The sequence below is a fragment of the Nannospalax galili genome, unplaced genomic scaffold (genome assembly GCF_000622305.1).
Source record: "Nannospalax galili isolate Female #2095 unplaced genomic scaffold, S.galili_v1.0 scaffold1318, whole genome shotgun sequence".
Taxonomy (NCBI): domain Eukaryota; kingdom Metazoa; phylum Chordata; class Mammalia; order Rodentia; family Spalacidae; genus Nannospalax; species Nannospalax galili.
Window position 1 is genome coordinate 1,449,317 of NW_008342123.1, and position 23,166 is coordinate 1,472,482.

Sequence of the window (23,166 nt, forward strand, 5' to 3'; positions counted from 1 at the left end):
GGAGGATTCTTCAAAATTCCTAGTAGGCAGACCTGTGGAGAGATCGGAGGGAAAGAGAGAGAAGGAGGGAGGGAGAGAGAAAGGGAGGGAGGGAGGGAGGGAAGGAAGGAGGGAGAGAGGGAGGGAGAGAGGGAAGAGTCATATAACTGTCTTCAGCCACAGGCAGCCCACTACCACAGGTTGGACATGCTGCAAGTTTCTGTCACAACCCATTGCTCAGGAACTTTCCAGAGTCGCCTTCACTTGCCAGTCAGTGCACACTCATGACCACCCAGTTCATCTACCACCTGGTGATGCCCTCTTGCCTTTCTGATCTGTCCTCCCCTCCTCCCACCATGAACCTCCTTTCCTCAGACCCTTCCTGTCCCACCTTGCACACCCTGTACCCATAACCACCTCAGCTGCTCCCCTCAGACAGAATGACTATTGTCAGTCTGTCCTTTCTCACTCTCAGCTCTGAGCTCTCTGGTCATACTGGTTCTTGCTTTGGTTATTTTGTGTTTAACCTTTTCAGTGTTCTGCAACATTGAATAAAACAGGAGGGCACAAGAAACCCTTGTCTTTATTGTCAAGATGTCTGTCCCTTGCTATAGAGTTATAAGCTACTTGGAACTGGAAAGTAGTCCTTTCTTGTATCTCAGTGCTTAGTGGGGCACAGGTAGGTACTTAGATAACTGCTTAAATAGCTGAGCATCTTTTAAATACACCCTGATTCTAAGGCCTCATCACTCACAGCCACAGCCTGGACTCTAGGACCTAGTATAGCATTGTTCTTCTACTGATCCATTTGTGCATTCCTTGGCAGGAACCACAGCTGCATTGCTACTGTGATTGCTAACATTTACCGTGTTAACAAGCGCCAGGCTTCCAGCTACATGTTGTACACACATCATCCTGTAATCTGCTGCTCTACTTCTTGGGCCATAGCATGGCAAGCACTCACTGGTAGCAATAACTTGATAGTAGTGGATTCATTGTGAAATATTTATTGCACACCTACTGTGAGCCAGGCATCATGTAACAATTATTCCAGGCTAACTGAATGGGCTGGAGCCCTGTGAGACAGTGAGGTGTCCCTAAATTCTTTAGAGAGGCACTTGTGACTTCCCTTCAACCATGAGGCTATCACTACTTTTTTCTCCTTGTAACAGCTGTGTAAAAGACATTCAGAAGTATAAGCTTGAAGCTGACCTCCACTGAGAAAATAAAAAAGGCTTCCACTGTACACCTATCCAAGAAAGGACTAGGGACAAAGATACTCTTCCAGGCCCAGAACACATGGGGCTTTTACGAGCACCACCCCATAAAACCCTGAGACTCTGTTGTCTTTCAAAAACAGAGATCTTAATGACAGAATGCCTTCCCCATTGTCCTCAGACCTGGACTTGAACAAGAAAAATAATAAATAAATAAATAATGATAAATAATAAATAATAAATACTCTCTCTGGAACAGATAACAGAGACAAATAGGAGCAATCTGGGGCCAAGTCACCTCCCACATACACACCAGAGAGGGACTGGTTGTGCTGGATAGCTTTAGTGTCAACTTGACACACCTGGGTTGAGGGAGCCTCAGTCGGGGAATTGCCTCTATTGGACTGGCCTGTGGCCATGTCTGAGGGCATCTTCTTGATGAGTAATGTGGGAGGGCCCAGCCCACTGTGGGTGGTGCCACCCCTGGGCAGTGGGCCTGTGTTGCATAAGAAAGCAGGCTGAGCAGGGGCCAGGGAGCAAGCCTGAAAGCAGCATTCCTCCATGGCCTGTGCCCCAGCTCCTGCCTCCAGGTTCCTGCCCTGAGTTCCTACCTTGGGCTCCCTGATGAACTGTGACCTGGGAGATGTAAGCTAAATAACCCCCCCCCCCAAGTTGGTAGTGGTCAGAGTGTTTTGTCACAGCAATGAAGAAACAAACTAGGACACTGGTTAAACTAACAACTGTCTTACAACCTATCTTCTGGCCTCTCTCTCACGGTTAAACTGTAAGAAGGCCACAGACAGGGAAGAACAACAGATTTGGATTCTTTCTCTCCCCAGTTTGTCCAAAGTGTAAATCAATCTATTTATTTTACCTACTTCTGTTTCCTGATTTCTTTGGAGATACAAGTGGCCAGTTTATGGACCTGAGTGTCTAGTTACAGTTTCTCTAGATATTGAAGGTCTATCAACACAAAGAGCTGCCCTTTCAGGGGAGTTCAGATGGGGAGTAGCTATTCTCTAACTTTTAAGACACCCTCTTGTCTGTGGTCCAGTTCCCAGGATGTCCTGAGGATCACCACATACATACATACACACACACACACACACACACACACTCCAGTCCACCCTTGACTTCCATGGTAGCCTTTATGCTTCTTACCGGATTTTCATGCCACAGAGCCCCAGATGGGAAGCTAGTCTGCGCCAGTCATTACCAGTGACACTGTAGGGCTCCAGTAACATCTGAAGCTGTTCAAAGAGCTCTGGGGGCAACCTGAGGCAGGGGGATAGGAGGGAAAGATCAGCACGACTCAGGGATAGGAGAATAGCTCAGTCAGTTGCAACATGGTCATGAGACCCTGAGTTCAATCCCCAGCACACAAACAAACAGTCTGGTGTGGTACCTTAGGATCTTAGGGTTGGGGAGGTAGAGACAGGAAGATCCCTAGTAATTGCTGTCCAGCCAGTCTAGCCTAATTGGTGAGCCCCAAATCTTAGTAAGAGACTTTGTCTCAAAACCAAAGTGATATCTCCTGAGGAAGGACACCTATTGTTCACCTTTGACCTCTGTGCACGTGCACACACACACACACACACACACACACGCATGAACACATAGAAAGAGACCCAGCCACTCTCCTATTCTTCCCACCCCAAATGCTATACTAGGTCTGTGGGTACCAGGGCAAGAATGTCAAACATCCCCAGGCAGGAACCAGGCCACCTTCACCTCACCTATTGCATGGCGGTGGCTGTGTGACAGGAGGTGGGGCTGCCCAGGACTCCTCCTCTGATGCCTGAAATCTGAGAATTTCCATGTACTTGGTTTCCAAGCCCTGAATCACAGAGAAGGAAGGAACACACTCACGGGTCATAAGACACTCCTCCCTGATGAAGAAGCTGGGGCCCATCTCCATTCTTCATGACTCTCCTTCAGCTGGATACACAGAGCCACTTCACCAGAAAATATAACCCCTACCCCACTCAGCACCTCTACCCTCTGCCTCTCCGACTCCAGAACACCACATTCAGCCTTAGCTTTGGCCAGTGAGCTCTTTGAGGGTGAGAACAATAAAAACCATATGAGATGTGTCCTAAGCTACCAAAAGTTGTGGGACATGGAGATATCACCCAGTAACAGAGAAACTGCTCTCAGGCTCTGGTACCCACTTCTCTCCACCTCAACTTTCCTCCCCAAATGACAGTGTGTGGGTATCCACCCCCATCCTCCAAGAAGCCACTTGGGTTTCCCAAAGACTCTCAAGCCTGAGTTCAACTCTTCCCTGATGCTGTGGAAGGGAGGGGGAGTACCTAACTCCCATGCCACTTGCTCAGGACCTCTTTCCTAGCCACCCCCACTGAAGACACACTACATCCTCTCTCAGATGGAGACAGTCAGTTCAGAAGAGGCCAAGTCTCCTTGATGTCCTGGTTGCCCTGGGTTGGGGGAAAGGAGTTCATCTAGGAGTTTGGTTCTTTGAACCTTCTGATGCATTCATCTATCCATAGAAAAGACTCAAAGATGGAGGGGAACTTGGAGGTGAGCTGCTCTAAGTCCCTCAAAGATCTAGTATGGTGGCTCTCTAACAAATGCCATCTTTGGCTCTTTCATTGAGTAATTAGGACCTTACGGCACGGAAGGCCCTTCTCCCTTGCCCAGGTCTCCCCTGGGGCCCTGCCCTGCCCTCCCTCTGTGTCTCTGCACGACTCACATCCTGGAAGGTATGCATGGTGACGATGATCTCATTGGTTATTGCCGAGCAGTCCTCACTCTCATTGGCTACAAAGAGAAAGTAACAGGTGAGAGAGAAAAGGAGCCCAGGAGACATCCAGGGATGCTCCGGGAAGGCTATGGGGCTCTGAAGAAGCAGCAGCAGCTCCACAAAAGACCTGTTTTGGCTCCTTGCTTTTAAGAGAAACCCTACACACATACAGTGGAATGTGGGGCTGCAGAGTGAGGTGACTGGGAGGGAGGGGATGAGGGAAGGCAGGACGTGACCTCAGGGCCCCTGGCATACCTGCCTTTCTCCGGAAGCAGAAAGAGCGGAAGGGACACTTTCCGTGCCAGATGTGGAGATGGGGAACCAACTGGCAACTGCTCTCATCCACATTCTCCCAACCTGAGGAAAGGACAGAGCAGAGGGACTCAGAGGGTAGGCCTTTAAGGAGGCTGTGGGGAGGCGTAAGGAAGACTTAAGACAGGAGGGCCTCATGTGGTGGGACTCTCCAGAGCTTGAATGGATACTCCTCAGCAGCCTTGATTCTATGCCTGTTTCTGTGTTTCCCTCTCACACACATAACCCCACAGCCTCCCTGTAACCTCCCATCCCCTACTCCACCTCCAGAAGCAGCCCTGTGCCCCCTAGAAGTGTGCCTGTCCACAACCACACAAACAACACCTACCTGAAGAAGACCCAAGGGAGAGAAACTCAGAATCCCATCCCCAATCGGAGTTCCCCCTCACTTCCGCCCTTCCGCCAGGCATCTCTCTGCCTTGAGGTGACCAACAAGGGCTGAGCAGGCAGCAGAGGGAAATAGACAATGCCAGAAAGTCTCCCTCGAAGCGGCTGGGAGCCCAAGAGTCCAGCAAAGAAACTTAGGGCTTCTGGATGTCCTGTTTGACAGGGAGGACCGGAAGCCTCTCTCTCATGGCGCTCCCTATTTCTTGGTTCCCTGCACCTGCCTCGCTCACCCTCAGAGATGTACTTGAGCGTCAGGCACTGGTCACCTCTGGCTCCTGTGAAGTCGAAGAGCTGGCAAGGCCCACGCAGGCGCCCACCGTGGGGCTGTTCATTGGTGATGGCCCACTGCAAGGCGCAGGGCGTATTGTTCAGGAAGTACACACGAAGCTGCAGGTGGGTCTGCCCCGGTGTCAGTGGGGAGCAGAACACAGCCAGCTGTAGCCACTTTCGGGCTGTCTGGCCCAGGGGCACCTCCAGCACACAGGTGTAGAGACTGCGGAGAGATGGTGGTAGAGTCACATCCATGGGCACCAGGGATACTGAGACCCCCAGTGTGCCTAAAGGCTTTTGTCATCTGAACAGCTTCTATGTGGGTGAGGAGAGCACCCCAGATAGTCACAGAAGGAGGACCAGGTGGGGGATACAGTGACTAAAGGGTCAAAACATGAGCACACTTTGATGTTAATACTGTCAACTTGGCAGAATCTAAAGTCACCCAGGAGGCAAATGTCTGGGCATGCCTATGAGGAAGCTTGTAGATTGGGTTAGCTGTTAGCTGAGGTGGAAAGACTCACTCCAACTGATGGTGGCACCATTCCATGGGCTGGACTCCTGAACTGAATTAAAAGCAAATAGTGCCAGGCATGGTGGTGCAAACCTTTAAACAGGAGGAAGGGGTGTGTGGATCTCTGTGAGATCAAGGCCAGCCTGGTCTACATAGCAAGTTCCAGGCCAGGTGGGGCTACAGGGAGACCCTGTCTCAAAAAGATCAAAAAGGAAAAAGGGAGCAGAGAGGCAGGATTCATCTCTCTCTGCTTCCTGGCTGCAGATGTAACTGGCCACCTCATGTTCCCCCACCACATGCTTTCCCCACCTGATTAAGGTACCTTTGCACTGTGAGCCAAAATAAACCCTTCCTTCTTAAAGTTCTTTGTCAGGCATTTTGTCACAGCAACAAAGAAAGCAACTAATATAGTGACGATCACCTCCTGGAGAGGAGAGCCAGCTTGTGTTCTCTGGCAGTGGAGACAAGGCAGCCTTGGGTTCCCCAAGACGGGAGGAGGGTCCCCCATATGGCCCTGCTCTGACCAATGGGTGGTAAGAAGACTTGGAGGCAGAGGGCCTAAATTTCTAGAAATTTGGAGAAGGACAGATGTGCCTTGAACCTAGAGGGGACAAATCGCCCTTGAGGGTTTAGGGACAGTTCTGAAGAGAGGCAGTGGTAGAAAGAAGAGGCTAGAGAGAGACAGAGCTGGGGGTGAGACAAACTCCCCACAGGTGAGTCCAGCCTTCTGACATTGAAACACAATGTTGTCATCTACAAAGGATCACATTCAAAAACCATGCAATAGGGGCTGGAGAGATGGCTCTGCAGTTAAGAACACTTGCTGTTCTTGCAAAGGACCCAAATTCTGTTCCCATCACTCATATCCAGTGACTCACAACCACCTGTAACTCCAACACCAGGGAATCTGATGCCCTTTTCTGGCCTCTGCAGGCATCTGCACTCATGTGTGTGTATCACCACCACACACACACACACACACACACACACACACACCTTAAAATAATATTTTAAAAAAAGAACCATATGGGGCTGGAGAGTTGGCTCAGCAGTTAAGAACACTGTTTGTTCTTGCAGATGACCTGGGATCTAATCCCAGCACCCACATGGCAGCTAACAGCTGTCCATATCATAACTCCAGTCCCAGGGGATTTGACAGCCTCCGAGGGCATTGCACGACACGGGTGCACTTACCTACATGCAGGCAATACACACATACACATAAAATATAAAAAATAAATTTAAATTTTTTTAAAAAAATGCAATTGAGTTTCTGAAAGAAATCTCATAAAGTTTTAAGTAAGTCTGTGATTTGGTGTTGGGCCACATTAATATCTATCTTTGGATTCATGAGGCCTGTGGGCTACAGGATAAGACACACCTGATAGTCAGAGGGATGAGTTGAATCAGGCGTCTCCAGAGCGATGGAGACACAGCGTAGGACACTATGTCTAGGACAGTCCTAGAGAGAATTATTTTCACTTTGTTTTAATTTTATGTAGGAGTGTTTTATCTGTCCACCACGTGTGCAATGCCCGAGGAGACCAGAAGGGGGCACCAGATCCCTTGGAACTGAATTTAAGATTGGTTGTAAGCTGCCATGTGGGTCCAGGGAACCAATCCCAGATCCTCTGGAAAAGCAGCCAGTGTTCTTAACTGCTGAGCCATCCCTCCAGTCCTTAGAGAAGGTTTTGGATAAAAGGATATTAGAACAGAAGGCCCAGAGAAGGACAGAGTCCTAAGGTACTGGCAAAGCATCCTGGGTAGATAAAGGGGCAGTTCCATACACAGAGACAGAGAGGATGCAGACAGAAAGAAGAGTCAGGAAGGACAGTGCCAGAGACAAGGGGAAGGAGGACAGACCATCTGGCATGTGCCTACCTGAAGTGAGAGAGAAGGATACGACATTCATCCCTGGAAGTGTGGGCCCCCCGCCGTCCCAGGGGTCTCCAGTTCTTGGCATCCAGCAGGGGAGTGTTGCTGCAGTAGGTGCGGGCCTGGCTGGGCTGCTGGGCACAGTGCTTGAATGTGAGGGTGCAGGGCTTCAGGAAGGAGGCCCCGTGAGGGCCACATGCCACCACAGGACTCACTAGTCCCTGAGCCTGAGACAGTGATGGGGCATCTGTTAGGTCCCACACCAGGATCAAAGACACCTTCTCCTGGCGACCCACTGCCACAGCACCTGGGGAGACAGAGGGCTGAGATGGGTCTAGCAAGTAGGAACAGTCTGTCCCTTAAAAGAGGCCACCTGAGTGGGCAGGGAATCAGAATCCAAAGCCCAGGACAGAGCAATGGAATGAGAACAAGAACACTGTGAACTAACTTGAGGAGCGATCCTAACGCAGTCATCTGCTTCCTTCCAGGGCCACAGTTACTCTGTGCTCTGCCGTGTGTGGCTTTGAAAACCTCACTCTTCTGTCTTTTGCTAGAACTGTCATAGCATACTAAATCTTTAGAACAAACCACTTTAACTCCCCCTACCAGGAAGTTGTCCCTGTGGTATGTCCATCCTTGGAGTTAATAAACTACAAAGATGTCCGTGGTTGGAGCTCAGAGGTGGTACCCTAACCTGCAGCCTGAAGGACTTTGTGTGGGGGAATGGTTACCTGGTGGAATGAGCAGGGAAATGCCTGTGTCTTGCAGCATCAGGCAGCCACCTCGGTGATCCACCTCTCGAGCAGAAAACACCAGCAGCTTATGCATCAGCTGGCGGGTGATGGTCTGGCCCCAGGTGGGTGTGTGGAGCTCCTGGTAGAAGGCAGCCACCTCTGGCAGTGTAGCTGGTGGGCACTGCCTTGGGACCTCATATTCTGGTGACGGGATGGGTGGAGACACTGGCTCCTCTTGGTCATCTGGCTTCCGGCAGGTTCCTGGCAGCCAGCGAGACCAGTGCCATCGAAGGCACTGAACCAGAAGGAGGGCACTGGCTACTGGGACCCCCACCAGCAGGAGGAACTGGAAGGGTTGGGTGGGACTTTCCTGGGGGCACATCCGCCTGGTCACTCAACGCTGCTGCACCCCTGCACCAGCCAAGGCCAGGGGCCTGAGGGGAAAAGAGGTTAGGACCAGTAGAGTCAGGCTGTCTTTTTCATTTGTGGAAGTCAAAACTTGGCTTCTAGGGCTGGTGAGATGGTTCAGTAGTTAAGAGCACTGATTGTTCTTGTAGAGGACCCCAGTTCAGTTCCCAGCACCCACATGGCAGCTAACAACATGGGTAACTCCAGTTCCAAGGGATCTGACACCCTCTTCTGGCCTCCGTGGGCATTGCATGACACAGGTACACTTACATACTTGGAGGCAGAACACTCATACACATAAACTAAAAATAAATTACTTTTTAAATGTTTTTAAAAACTGTGTTCTGGGCTGGAAAGTTGCCTCAGGAGTTAAGATCACTGGCTGGTCTTGCAGAGGACTCAGGTTCAATTCCCAACACCCACATGGTGGCTAACAACCATCTGTAACTCCAATTCCAGGGGAATCTGACACCCTCTTCTGACCTCCATAGGGCATTTCATGACACAGGTGCACTTACATCCATACAGGCAATACACTCATACACAAATTTTTTTTTAAGTCTTCTTTGCAATGATTCCTATCCTCCGCCCTGTACATGCAGGCATGCCAGAAAGGTCCGAAGGTAGCTCATGGGATACCCACAATACAACACAAGCAACAAAGTTAAAAGAGGAAACAACAAGGGAGAAAGAAAAAGAAGAACAAAAACAGGGTGGGGGCTTACAGGGAGGCTGGAGTGAGGCAGGGCAAAGCACACACTACCAGTTCCCCTGGTTACCTGGTGCTGGCCACTGAAATTCTGGAGCTTTCCAGCAGCCTCTAGTACAAATGTCAGCTTTTCCTGCATCTGTTTCTACCCCCTTCTATCTCCTCTTTGAGTTGTGCTAATTTCTGGGTGTTTTTTAATCTTTTTTTTTTTTTGTCTTTTTGACACAGGGTCTCCCTGTAGCCCCAGCTTGCCTGGAACTCACTATGTAGACCAGGCTGGCCTTGAACTCACACAGATCCACCTGCCTCTGCCTCCCAAGTACTAGGACTACAGGCGTGCGCCACCACGCCTGGCCTGAGTTGTACTAATTTCTAACACCCCCATAGTCTAGACTGGGCTCCCCAGCACCCTGTATAGTCTAGCCTTGGGCTTTCTCACATTGCTCTTTCTCCCACCTGGTCCCACCCCAGTTCAGTAGTGTCTCCTGGTGGCATCCCAGTCCTTGGCCAGATCCTGCTGGTTACAGTCTCTCTACCCCTGCTTGAGCAGTTCTCACACCATCACGCTAGTTTTCTCATTGAAATGAGCACTTACTGAGCACCAACTGTCTATGAGGCACCAAGGGAGGCTTCAAAACTGCCAGAATGTGATTCCTTCGCTTAGCAGCTGGATTCTAACAATCTCCTCCTTCAAAAGAGGCCCCTCTGGTTAACTCACTGAGTCTGCACCGGCAGAGCTCCCAGCATCCACTCCTCCCACTCTTTCTCTCCACCAACCACCTAGAACTTCTTCCCTTCCTGAAGATCCACAAAGGCTACAGTCCCTTCCCAGCTCCTTCCAGACAGGGCCAGGTGGTCCTCGGCTAGGTACCACTGAAGATCCAGGCACGGCCTGTTCCCCCTTTGTCCACTCAAGATGTGAACAGGAGATGTGACACTGTTCCTTTTGCCTTAAAACCCAACCTGGAGGCCAGAGCCCCTGCCTTCTTCAATCAGGTCACCTGCAAGGCAGCAGGGGCATCAGGCAAGTTAGTGGTAGCGGGAAGCCAAGTTTATTGCAAGAGCAAGTTGCCCTGTTTGCCTTCTCTGTTCCTTTTGGCTCTTCCACATTAATAGAGCTATTATAACTGTCATGGGTGCAAGTGAGGTGGCTTCAAGGTGACGGTGCAGAGCGGGTGCAGGCAGGCTTTGAGGGACGGTGGGCCCTGCGGCATGGCCACAGCACGCTCCACGTCTTCTGGAGGTGGTATTCCTACTGATGAGGAGTAGGCTGGGCTGGGGAGGGAGATCATGATTACTTCACAGAAGGGACTGGACCCATAAACTATGCGACCCTCCCCCAACGGCAGCTTTAGGCACCAAGGAAGATCCTAATGTGGTCCCATCCATTACCAACAAGCGAATAGTGGGCTACGTCAGTGACTGTACCGTCATCTGGGTCTGGCTGCACAAAGGTGACATTCAACGATGCCCAAACTCTGGAAGCTGGTGCCCCACCAGCTGGCCCACTGAGCCCCTGCATTAACTTCTCAGAATGTGATAGAAAGTGTCTTCTCTTGGGGCTGGAGAGATGGCTCTGCGGTTAAGAGCACTGACTGCTCTTGCAGAGGACCCGGGTTCGATTCCCAGCACCCACATGGCGGCTACAAACCATTCTTAACTCCAGTTCCAGAGGAATCCGAAGCCCTCTTCTGACCTCCATGGCATTGCATGACACGGGTGCACTCACATATGTGTAGGCAATGCACTCATACACATAAAATAAAAATAAATGAAATATTTTTTTTTAAAAAGAAAGTGTCTTCTCTCTAATAAAGACTAGTCATTGTGTTGGCTCCACCCACTTAGGAAAAAATATTGTGATGGTAGTTGCTACGGCATATAAAGCTTTACTCTGCACCACAGGCTAAAGCACTCTAGATGGCTTGTCTGTTATCCTCACACAAACCTCGTTCTGAGTTAGTGTCACGTGTGTCTGTTTCACAGATAAAGTAGCTGAGTTTCTTCCCCACTACATGGATAAAGGGAGGGTTATTAAGCAACAACTGAAGACACAAAGGAAAGATGTGTGGGAGGGGACTTTGGTCACCCCTACACATCCTATGCCTCCTTGTTCCCATGTCTCTTCATCCCCTGTTCTGGAGGGGACAAAGTGGAATGAGAAAGGAGCCTGAAATGAAGAAAGGTGATTCTGCCAGTAGCAGCACTTGGGAGGCTGAGGCAGGAAGACTCAGAGTTTAAGGCCACGTAGAAAGGAAGGAAGGGAGGGAGGGAGGGAAAGAAAGGGAGGGGAAATGGAGAAGGAGAAGGAAAACCAGGAGGATGAGGAAGAGGAAGAGAACAGGAAGAGAAAGAAGAGGATGAGGAACTAAAACTATGCCCTGGGTTCCAAGGCAAGCGGTGGCTTTCACCCCCTGCTCACCAAGGTTCTAGTGGCAGGAATGGGCTAACTAAAGGGAATGAAAGGAGGGGAACTACTCTGTTTCTATAGCAACGACCTTCCCAGGCCTCCAAAGCCTAGAGTCCAAACCTGCTTCACCCCAGTGGGCCTGTCCCCTCACTCAGCCTCCCGACCTGGAGAGATTGATATGTAGCACTCTCAGGGCCCCCCTGGCCTCTCAAGGGAGCCCATTCATTTATTTGGCAAGAAGTAGCTTAATCCCCTCCCCCAGCTCAGCCCTGAGGCCCAGCTGACAGCTTTTCTAGGCTGCCATGACCCTCACTTCATTGTCCCCCCGGTCCTAAGAAGGGAAGGGATCTTAGGTTTTATGGAATAGTCTATAGCACTGCACATACCTGACTCCTCAGAACCTATTCCTCCAGCTTGTCTTGCCCCAGAGCCGAGAGCATTCTGGGTAGCATTTTCTCAAAACAAGAGCTCTTAGAATGTTGCCACCACCTGTTTCCCAGTACAAAGATCCAGACTCCCGCTACGAAGTTCTGTTGATACCCTTTAGACATTCAGCTCTCCCCACCTTACTGGATCTTATCACTCTTCCACAACAGCGGATAGATCTCTGGGTGCTATTATAGGACATTAAAAGTACCAGCATGAGCTGGGCTTAGTGGTTCCAACCCATAATCCCAGCTGTTTAGGAGACTGAGGGAGGAGGATCACAAGTTCAAGGCCCACCCAAGTTTACAGAGTGAGTTCAAAGCCAGCTTGGACAACTTAGTGAGAACCTGTCTTAAAATGAAAAGTAGGGGCTAGAGAGATGGGTCAGTGGTTAAGAGCACTGATTGCTCCTGCAGAGGACCAAGGTTGAATTCCCAGCACCCACATGGCAGCTCATAACAACTCTTCATAACTCCAGTTCCAGGGGAATCCAATCCTCTCTTCTGATTTCTGTGGGCATTGCATGACACAGGAGCACTTACATGCATGCAGGTAATACACTCATACACATAAAAATAATAATTTTTTTAAAGTAAAGTAAAAAGAGGCTTGGGGACGTAGCTCAGTAATAGTACACTTGCCTAGCATGTGCAAGATTCTAGGTTCAACCCCCAGTACCAGGAACCAAACCAAACCAAACCAAAACACAACAAAACAGGATGGATGAGGCCACACTGTGTTCAGAGTCAGTATTTATGAGCATAATATACATTCCCACAGTTCATAGAATCATCTCCCTGCTCCTCACACGAGCCAGCAGTGACCCTTCTCAAGCCCCTTTCTTATCCTTTCTCTTACAGAAGAGAAAGGTCTCCACAAGCTAATAGGCTGGGCTGAGTTGGCCTAGTTCTTCCCCTGGGCCCCACAGCCCTGCTCAGCCCCTTGCTGCTACCCCGGCGGACGCTCACCTTACCGTCTAATGGCTCTCAGAGGCTGCTGACCTTCTCCAGGAGCCGTAGTTCATTCTCTGAGAAAGAGCGGTCAGCCAGACCTGGTCCCCAGGCCAGCACACTAGTGGACTTGGGCGGGGAATGCAGCCAGGTGTGGCCTGCCACTTCCTGGCAGCCTCCTGCCTCCCAACCACCCTGAAGAGGGGTGTTAGAGAGTCTCTTTGTCTATTAGCAAAGTCCAGCTGAGGCAGGGGAGTATCTGAGGATGCCAGAAGTAAGCAAACTTCCCAGGGCAAGTGTGGAAGAGAGGAAAGAGAAAGAGAGACAGCCTAGGTATAAATCTTGCACCTGGACACGCCTCCCTACAGTGCCCTCTGCTGGTGAGCAGCAGTCCCTAGGCTGCTAGGATGGCAGACCTGAGCAGGGAACTGAAAGAAGCCCTTCAGCAGACCTGTGGCATGCACGGGGCTCACTAGGGTATCTTGTTCAAATGCAAACTTTGATTCCACAGGTCTGGGTCAGGGCTTAAGGACCCTCTGGATGATCCGTGTAGCCAGTCCAGGTCACTTAGGAATTGATTCCAGCCCCTCTTGCATTGGAAACTCACACAGGTAGAGTGCTACTGTCTCACAAGGAGTTGGTGACATTGGGAAGCATATCTGCTCCCTAACCACTCAGAGTTGACAGGACACTGCCCTTGAGGATGAGCTGGACGTGGTGCTATCCCTAATGTGAGCCCAGCCTAGGAGCGATGGAGTCACTAGGATGAGCACCCCTGCAGAGAGAGAGAGAGAGAGAGAGAGAGAGAGAGAGAGAGTCTCTAGGGAGAGCACCCGTGGAGAGAGAGAGAGAGAGAGAGAGAGAGAGAGAGAGAGAACAGCCCATCTCTTGTCTGATGTCTCCTCAGCCCTGGGGTCATCCACTTAAGTGGATTGTATATCGTGGTTCTTGTGAACAGTGCTTCAATAGACATGGGTGTGTAAATATCAGATTTCAAAGCCTGGGAAAAGTACAGAGCAGGGGGCTGGGGAGAGATGGGTCAACAGGTACTAGGTTACAGTTTGAGAGAAACAAGGTCTGGAGTTCTGTGAAAGCAGCACACCAAAGTACCTAATTACCAATAGTGCGTTGTGTATTTCAAAATCTCTAGAAAAAGAGGATTTTTGAATATTCTTACCACTAAAAAATGACAAATGTTTGAGGAAATGAATATACTAATTACTTTGATTTGATCATTACAAAATGTATACGTGTATCAAAACATCAAATTATAGTCAATAAATGTCTGGTTATTATGTGCCAATCAAAAATAAAATACAACTTTAAGATTTATTTACATGTCTCTGTTTGTGTCCGTGTAAGTTTATGCACGTGTGTGCAGGTGCTTGCAGAGACCAGAAGACATCAGATGCCCTGGAGCTAGAGTTACAGATGGTTGTGAGCTGTCTGACATGGGTGCTAAGAACTGAACTCATCCTCTGGACGAGCAGTAAGTGATCTTGACCACTGAGCCATCTCTCCTGCCTCTGAAACACAACTTTAATCTTTTAAAAGAAAGAAAGAAAACATGGGCTAGGAAGATGCCTCACACGCACAAGGACCTGAGTTCAAGAACCAGAATCCACATAAAGCCACTTGTAATCACCGAGCTGGGAGATGAGGACCAGCAGAACTCTGGCCTACTGACCAGCCAGTGTGGCCTACTTGGTGAGCTCCAGGCCAGTGAGAGAGCCTGTCTCAAAAAGAAAAATAAAAGGTGGGGTCCACCAGAGAAAACTAACACTAGAAGTTGTCCTTTGGCCCACACATGTAGATATACACACATAGGCACATACACACTTGTGCACAGATACACACACATATACATACATAGGCACATATGCACTTGTGTACATACACACAGAGGCACATACATACTTGTGCACACACAAAGACACATATGCATTTGTGTATACCCACACACAGGCACATATGCACTTATGCACACACACACACATGGGTACAAATACACTGTGTACACACACACACACCTAGGCACATATGTACTGTGCACACACACACACACACACACACACAGAGCTCCCTCTGTTTTCCATTTTTACTTAATGATTCTCTAACTTCCAATCCCTCATTGCACCCCCTTCCCCACTGCTAGCGTCCCTGGATAGAGCCAGGAGGGAGGGAGGGCTAAACGCCCCAGGGAGCCCCAGTTGGATGTCACAAAGAAACACGTTGAACTTGGCCAACCTGGTAAGGAGACCTCGTGTCTAAAGGACAAGCAAGGAAGGGGTGCTAAGAACTTTGACAGGGAACGAAGAGGGGAGGTATCTGTCTTTGTTGGACAAAGCCCTGTCTGAGTCACACTGAAGCCTGGACTTTGCCAGCAGACTAGGACCCTGCCCCCTGCTCCTCTTTCAGAGTGACTGGGAGGCAGGACTCTGCCGGGAAGCGGGAAGCGCCAGGTCCCTCCTTCCGAGATTCCCCACCCACCTCCACTGCCTGCTGCTTTCATCTCAGACACAGAGTGCTGGGGTGGGGGGACGGGGAGTTGGGAAAGATATGCCAAGTTTCAGTTCCCAGTCAGGCACAGACATACCAACCAGGTGGCTGTAATCAGAGACGGTGTTCATGGATCATGAACTCATTTCCAAAGCTGGTACTTGCCTCACTTGGAGACAGTCTGGTTCCAGGCAGGCTCTAGGGAGATCTGAGGGCCCCTAACACATGCATGGACGCAGAGTTGAGTCACAGGATCCAAAGACCATGAGCATCAGTGGAATTGTAGCTCCAGGCTGGGCTGTTACAGAAGGTCCAGATCTCATTGTCAAACTCTGAACTAGTCTAACAACAGGCTCCCTCCAAAGACCAGGCATCAAGAGGGATCTGGCAGGGTTGGGGATTATAGCTCAGTGGTAGAGTGGTTGCCTTGCAGGCATGAGGCCCTGGGTTCATTCACTTTTTAACATCACACAGACACACACTCATTCACACAAAGATTCTAGTGAACCAAGGGGACTCTTAAGAGCTATGCAAACAGCAACCTGAACTCCCCCAACAACGCCACCACCCTTGTCATCTGAGAAAGACAGAGCAGCCAGGAGCCCTGCTCCACCCCTTTGCTGTCCCCCACCCTCCTCTTACTTGTATACGTTTTCTGTCATCAGGCACCCAGTCTGGGAGGTGTGCGCCTGAGGTGAGTAAAGAGAGCCTGGGAACAGGAGGCACTGGGAGTCGTGGGTAACAGGAGAAAGGAGGATGGGTGTGGTCGGCGAAGGGACTGCAGCACTGGACAGAAAAATAGGAACGGTTGACACAGAGCAATGGGAAGACAGCTAAGCAACCAGAAAGAAGTAGAAAAAGACAAATGGAAAGATACAGACAGACATGCAGCTCAGCCCTGTCCCGGGTATCTCTTGATGGTCTCCCTCATTCATTCTAGAACACTGAAAATAATCAGTTTTTTTCTCCTTCAAGCTCCATTGATTATGTGGAGGCTGAACTAGCATGAGATGGAGAATTATACTGGCTGGATGATGCTGGATTATACTAGACTGGTAGAGGATCTATATATTGGCCCACGTGCAAATAAATATGCAAATGAGAATGACAACTTTTAAAAACAAAGACCAGGTGGTTATGTCCTTGAGAATCAGGACACAAGAAATCTGGACACTTGTGTTCGCAGCCCTGTAGAAATGGAGAGATGGGGAGGTGAGGGGACCATCCCTAAGGTTCCAGGAGCAGTCGAGAGTAAAAGGTTCTGAGAAGCAGACCCATAGAGTCAGTTGTGTCTGAAGTTAGGCAGATCAGCCTGGGTGGGTCCCTGAAGTATACCAGTATGGTCTAGTAAGATAAGACTATGGTAGATGAGCTGGCCCGTTGAGGATTATAATTGGTCCAAAAATCCCTGGCCCCTACCGCCTTCACAACATGGTTGTTGTGTGACTTCTCCTGGGGAGATGTAAACAAATGTTTATTCACCCCACCCCCAAAAGGGGACTCACAGCAGAGCAAAGAAATGATCCCACCCACATCTAGTCTGGTGAACCAATGAATTTACTGGGGTTATTACAGGAGAATAGATACAGAGTTACTTAAAGAAGCATGGGGAACTCAAAGGCGGCTGCATCCCTGAAAGGTCCACCAAGAGGCATGGGTGACAACTCACAAAAGCTGCACTCCTGGAGCTCCCTGTCCAACTTGCAGGAAGTTCCATGGAAGAATCTTCTCTCCCCAGCAATGGGCAGGACAGTGGGACTGGGCTGGAGATGGTTTGGGGGATCAGGAATAGAGCCAGGCCCAAGGTGGGAGGGGGTCCTCCATGACCAATGAGAGGCTCCTTCCACAGTACAGTGTCAGGTTGGGAGGCCCAGGAAAAGAACTAGAGACGATTTATCACCACGGTGCTCTCTGCCTCCCCAGATTTTGCCTGTCTGAAGTGAATGAGGCTTCAAGGGCCCGTCTTTGTTGGTGTGCCCCTCGTGGGGCCCATCCTGATTTGGATGTTCACTCACAATCAGATATCTGGTTGGTGTGAAGACCAAAGGAAACTGCCCTGGTGCCCTCCCCACAAGGTCATATTGCTGGTGTGGACAACCATCTACTCAGTCGTGGGGTAAGTATGTTCCCCACATATGGCCTTGATGCCTGCTGGGGTGGAAGGGAGTCCCCCTGTATGTGAGTTTGTGCTGCATACTGGCCTCTAAAGAGATGTACCCCATCTTTTGTCTTCAGGTCAGATCCCACAGACAGAAGCCCTCTAGAATTCCTACCAGCCCTGCACTTGGCTCTCTCTAAGTCTCCTACCCCTCACCTCTATCATGCCCAACTCCTCCCACCAGCTCTTCCCTTAGCTCTCAAGATTTATTTTATTTTTCCTGGGGCTGGAGAGATGGCTCAGGAGTTAAGGGCACTGGCTGTTCTTGCAGAGGACTCGGGTTCAGTTCCTAGCACCCATATAGTGGTTAGCAACTGTCCCTAACTTCAGTTCCAGGGGATCCAATGCCCTCTTCTGGGCTCTGCAGGCATTGCATGCACATGGTGCACTTTACATACATACAGGCAAAACTCTCAGACACATAAAATAAGAATAAAAATAAAATATTTTTTGCAAAAAGAATGAAAATAAATGAAAAAGGCTGAAGAGGTGGCTCAGCAGTTAAGAGAATGTGCGCTCTTCCAGGTCCTGAGTTCAGTTCCTAGGGACCACATCAGGTGGCTCACAACTATCTATAACTCCAGCTCCTAGGAGATCTGACACCTCTGGCTTTTAAGGGTACCTGCATTCACATGCACATACACACAGACACACACACACACAGACACACACACACACAGACACACACACACACACACACACACATATACTTATACACAATTAAAAATAAAAATAAACAGAAAACTTTTAAAAATAGTAAAGTTTTTAAAAAGATTTATGTGTTATAGGGGTGGTGTGTACATATACATACAGTGCCACAGAGGCCAGAAGAGGGTATCTGGCCTTGGATCCTCTGGAGTTGAACTTACAAGCACCTGTGAGCTGCCTGACTTGAGTGCTGGGAACCAACTCTAGGCTTTTGGAAACACTCTTAACTGCTGAGCCATCTCCCGTGGTCCTCAGTGATGCTTGCACCCACCTACCCACATGTCAGTCATAGGGTCCCTCTTGACAGCCAAGAGGCCTTCTCCATCCATGGCACACCCTCTCTCCACAGCTATGCTTCCTACCTTGTGTGGAAGGACCTGGGAGGGGGCTTCAGGTGGCCCCTGGCGCTGCCCCTCGGCCTCTACACCCTCCAGCTCACCCTCAGCTGGACCGTTCTCACGCTCTTCTTGGCCGCCGACAACCCTGGACTGGTAAGGCACGCCGTGCTCCAAGCTGGAAGTATTGAAGTATTGAAGAAGAAGGCCCAGATCAGATAGCTCAGATCAGGGGACAGGCAGGCATTTCCTTGGGGTTCCCATAGTGTGCACAGCGCCTCAGAGCCTGGATCTGTTGGGTCAGGGTACTATATAGCAAGGCAGAGGGTCCTGGCTCTTGGGCAGCATGCCAATGCTTTCCCATCTCTCTGTCCAGGCTCTGTTGGACCTACTTCTGCTCTACGGGCTGGTAGTAAGCATGGTGCTTATCTGGCAGCCGATCAACAAGCTAGCTGCCATTCTCCTGCTGCCCTACCTGGCCTGGCTCACTGTGACCGCCGCCATCACCTACCGCCTGTGGAGGGACAGCCTGTGTCCAGCCTACCAGCCTTGACTCTCAGAGAAGGGCAACCAAGACACTAGAGTATGGAAGGTGGCTGAGGGGCTGGCTTTGGAACTGGGACATACTCAACATGGTCACTCTCCTCAGAAATGGGAAAGAGGGGGACACTTTCTGACACCTACATAAATAAAACCCTGCTGGTGACTTTGAGGGCATGGTGTAACCTGTTTGTGTGAGCACATGGCCTCCAAGGCTGTCAAGTGGGAGGAGACACTTCTGACCTGGGGGAGTGGGCGAGGTGAACAGATGTAAGAAGGCACACTGGGGAAGGTGGTCTCTGTCGCTCCACTCACGTGTCCTCAAAATACAGCATGAGTTTGGCACTTACTTCAGAAACAGAATCTTGGGGCCAGCAAGATGGCTCAGTGGATAAAGGCAACTGTTGCCAAGCCAGACAACCTGATTTTCATCCCCAGGACTCACTCAGTGGAAGGAGAGAACCAAGTCCCACAAGTTGTCCTCTGACCTCCATAAACACACTGTGGCACACTGGCCCACATACTTATGTACATGTGCTTGAACACATGCATACACACATATACACATGCATACACAAAAAACAGATAGATAGAAGATAGACAGATAGATAGATGATATATAGATAGATGATAGATGTAGATAGATAGATAGATGAAATATAGATGATTGATAGAAGATAGATGATAGATGATAAATGAGAAGTAGATAGATGATAGATGATCGATGATTGATGATAGATAGGATAGATAAAAGATAGATGATAGATGAAATATAGATAGATAGATGATAGACAGACAGACAGATTTAGATAGATAGATGATAGGTAGATAGACAGACAGATAACAGATATGATAGATAGATAGATAGATGATGGAGAAATAGATGACCAGTGTGGTGACACAGCCTTAATCCCAGTATTCAGGAGGCAGAAGCAGGCAGAACTCTGTGAGTTCTAGGTCAGTCTGGTCTACATAGTAAATTTCTGACAAGCCAGGGCTATGGAGTGAGTCCCTGCCTCAAAAAAGCAAAAATAAGCAAATATATAAGTAGGTAGATGTAATTTTAAATGTGGCATATTAGCATATAGTTTTTCATTTATTTTTATTTTATGTGTATTATGAGTGTTTTGTCTGCATGTATGTATGTGCACCATGTGTGTACGATGCCTGTGGAGGCCATAGAAAAAACCCTTACGCATCCAGTGATTTATTTAGATCTGATAATAATGGTTCTAAGGAAAGAAGTTGAAAAGGGGGGATACAAGCCTCAAGGTGTTGTCAGCAGGAGCTCCTCACCCAGTCTTCTCTCGTGCATCCCCTTTCCAGACCTTCTCGGTATCTTGATTTTTCCTCTCCCTTCTCTTACTTTCCCCTCCTTTTGTTTCAAAGTCTTCATGGTGGGATGCAGTAGCTAAAACTGCCTTTTTAACTCCTATACAAGGCAAGGTGGAAGAGCTAGACTCCTTGCATCAGGAGTCTCACCCTGAGGCAAAACGGGGTCCTACAGGTGTTATTTGTAGCTTTTTAGAAATATATTTATATGTATTTATTTGGGCATAGAGGTGCATGCCGTGGTGCAAAAGTAGACGTCAGAGGGCAATTTACAGAAGTCATTTCTCTCTTCCACCCTGTAGGTCCCAGGGATTGAACTCAGGTCACCAGGCGTGGCAGCAAATATCTTTACCTCCTGATCCATCTCACCAGCCCCATCTTGTAGTTTTTTAAGACAGACTCTTGTTCTGTAGCCCTGGCTGGCCTGAAACATGCTATGTTGCCCAGGCTAGCCTCAAACTTGGATTGTTCTGCCTCTACCTCCTGAGTGTTGGGATTATGGGTATCAGCCACCACAAGGAACTTTAATACTGACAGGCATTCCAGGCATGCAGTCTAGACAGCCATACTTGTGAGACACCCAGTCCAGGACCTCCTCAGGTATAGTCAGGACTGAAGACCATAGGTGAGTGAGCACCAGGCCACTTCAGAGCTTTTATAAAACGTGTGTCCCTGGGGCCCCCTTAACCCACACATTTTAACTTTGGGGGTGGGCTCCTGGTATCTTCAGATTGAACATGATCCCTGGCATATCTACTCACTGAAGTTTAAGTGCTTTGGACACGGCTCATTTCTCAGAGCCTGTCTAGCTCTGGCAGTTGGCAATTCTATATGCCCAGTTTGGGGTCTGAAACAAAGGGAGTTCTGTCTGGAGGAGAGGAGAGGTCCCATGGTGGCATCATTTAAGAAAAACACACACTGGTTCTTTCCAGAGTTCAGTCAGCAGGAGGAACTGTGGCCTCCCTTCCCCCACCAAGAGCAGCTCCGCCCAGCAGGGTAGGTCACCTGTGCCCCAGGAGAGCAAACATGGGGTCCCACCCACCTTTGTGTCTGCAGTGCCAGTGCAGGGCAGGGTACAGAGTAGGCACTCACACATTTTTGATTGCTTGAACGACCAAGTAAATGAACACATTGTCTTACTTTCAAGAAAGAAAAACCTGCCACCACCCCCCACCTCCACCTCTTTGTCTGGATGGAATGAAAAAGGGAAGTTTGCCTCATTCTGGAAACTTCTCCTAATTCTAATTTAAAGCCAGGTGATGAACCATTGTTGTATGTAAGGCATTGTTTCTCACAGTGTGGCCACTGACCTGATGGGGCATGGACTCCAGCGCAGCTCCTGACCCCAGGAGTCAGATCACCGTGGGGTATGAGGGCAGCAGAGGGAAACCGTTGGTAGTCTGGCCCAGAAAGCAAACTGTTGTGGTTTGGCTGTGAAATGTCCCCCAGACTTATGTATTAAAGTTGGCGACACACACACACACATACACAAAAAAAACAAACAAACAGGTTTTGAGGCGGGGGAGATGACTCAACCTGTAGAGTACATGCTATGTGTCAAGCATAAGGACCGGAGTTTGCACCCCCGGGGTGTGGCAGGCATTTCTATAATCCCAGTGCCTGGAAGAGACAGACAGGAAGATGGTTAAGGCTTGCTGGGTAGACGTCAGCCTCGTCCTAGCTGAATCTGTGAGCACAGGTTCAGTGAAAGACCCTACCTTGAAAAAGAAGATGGGAAGTGATTGAGGAAGACACTCTATGTTGATTTCTGACCGAGAGAGAAAGAGAGAGAGAGAGAGAGAGAGAGAGAGAGGAGAGAGCGCGCTCTCATGGTTTCGTGAGTTTTCATAGTGACAGAACAAAAGAAAGTCATAAATCAAGGCACTTTTCAAACGCGTTGTTGTGAACGTCAGGTAACACAAGGAGGAACCCTCCGCCACATGTCTCAGATACTAGCTGATAATATTCTTGACTTTTGGGTTGATAAAAACTGTGATCAGTGACTACATTACAAAAGGAATTACCTGACAATCGCAAGGATACTAGATCAGACACAGAGGTGGACGGTGAAAGGCTATTAAGGGGGGCTCAAGATAGCCCAAAATAATTTGGCTCTGAATCTGCACCATTCCAACTCTCTAGTCAGGAAGTTCTAATCAGTCACAATCTTTAGCACGGGTATGGCTTTTTTTTTTTTCCAGGTAATTTTGGTTCATATTTACTTGGTCAAATATGATGAGAGGTGATTGGATTATGGAGCTCAATTTCGTCAGTGGCTCAATCCACTGATGGAGTGATAACTGCATGGATTATTAAGAGATGGGAGCCTATTGGGAAGAAGTAGGTAGCTTGAATATATTCAACCTCTCTCTTTCCCTCCCTCCCTCCCTTCCTCCCTGTCTGTTAGGAGGTGAGCAGCCTCCTGCATGACATTCAGCCTCTCCCTGGACCCCTAGCAATGAAGTCAGCCACACACTGAGGCCTCTGAATAGTGAACCAAAATAAGCCTTTCTGCCTTTGAAGTCATTTCTTGGATAATTTTTCTCAGGTGATGGAAGCTGATTAACACACAGACCAACCTGGGGTTGGATCCAACTCTGTCATTTATTAACTTGGCCAGCTCCACTTCCCAGTCACTG

At 49.2% G+C, this 23,166-nt stretch overlaps 2 protein-coding genes across 2 annotated transcripts; one reads left to right on the forward strand and one right to left on the reverse strand.

Annotated features, from left to right (window-relative positions):
• Positions 1-2,353: 2,353 nt before the first annotated feature.
• Positions 2,354-13,057, reverse strand: Unc5cl (unc-5 family C-terminal like). The gene is made up of 8 exons (XM_008837940.2): positions 12,979-13,057; positions 8,050-8,486; positions 7,325-7,625; positions 4,890-5,152; positions 4,216-4,317; positions 3,910-3,977; positions 2,933-3,033; positions 2,354-2,471 (listed from the first exon to the last, which is right to left on the reverse strand). Exons 2-8 carry the CDS (start codon positions 8,432-8,434, stop codon positions 2,354-2,356), a joined length of 1,338 nt encoding a protein of 445 aa, XP_008836162.1. The 5' UTR covers positions 8,435-8,486; positions 12,979-13,057.
• Positions 13,058-17,397: 4,340 nt separating this feature from the next.
• Positions 17,398-19,367, forward strand: Tspo2 (translocator protein 2). The gene is made up of 3 exons (XM_008837923.2): positions 17,398-17,570; positions 18,670-18,811; positions 19,032-19,367. Exons 1-3 carry the CDS (start codon positions 17,398-17,400, stop codon positions 19,206-19,208), a joined length of 492 nt encoding a protein of 163 aa, XP_008836145.1. The 3' UTR covers positions 19,209-19,367.
• The last annotated feature ends 3,799 nt before the right edge of the window (positions 19,368-23,166 follow it).

Coding starts and splice junctions, on each gene's coding strand:
- Tspo2 (XM_008837923.2), top strand. CDS start 17,398: ATGAGGCTTCAAGGGCCCGTCTTTGTTGGTGTGCCCCTCGTGGGGCCC. Junction 17,571..18,669: donor ACCATCTACTCAGTCGTGGG/GTAAGTATGTTC, acceptor CTCTCTCCACAG/CTATGCTTCCTACCTTGTGT. Junction 18,812..19,031: donor CCGCCGACAACCCTGGACTG/GTAAGGCACGCC, acceptor CTCTCTGTCCAG/GCTCTGTTGGACCTACTTCT.
- Unc5cl (XM_008837940.2), bottom strand. CDS start 8,434: ATGTGCCCCCAGGAAAGTCCCACCCAACCCTTCCAGTTCCTCCTGCTG. Junction 5,153..7,324: donor ATCCTTCTCTCTCACTTCAG/GTAGGCACATGC, acceptor ATCTCTCCGCAG/TCTCTACACCTGTGTGCTGG. Junction 2,472..2,932: donor CAGCCACCGCCATGCAATAG/GTGAGGTGAAGG, acceptor CCCCTGCCTCAG/GTTGCCCCCAGAGCTCTTTG.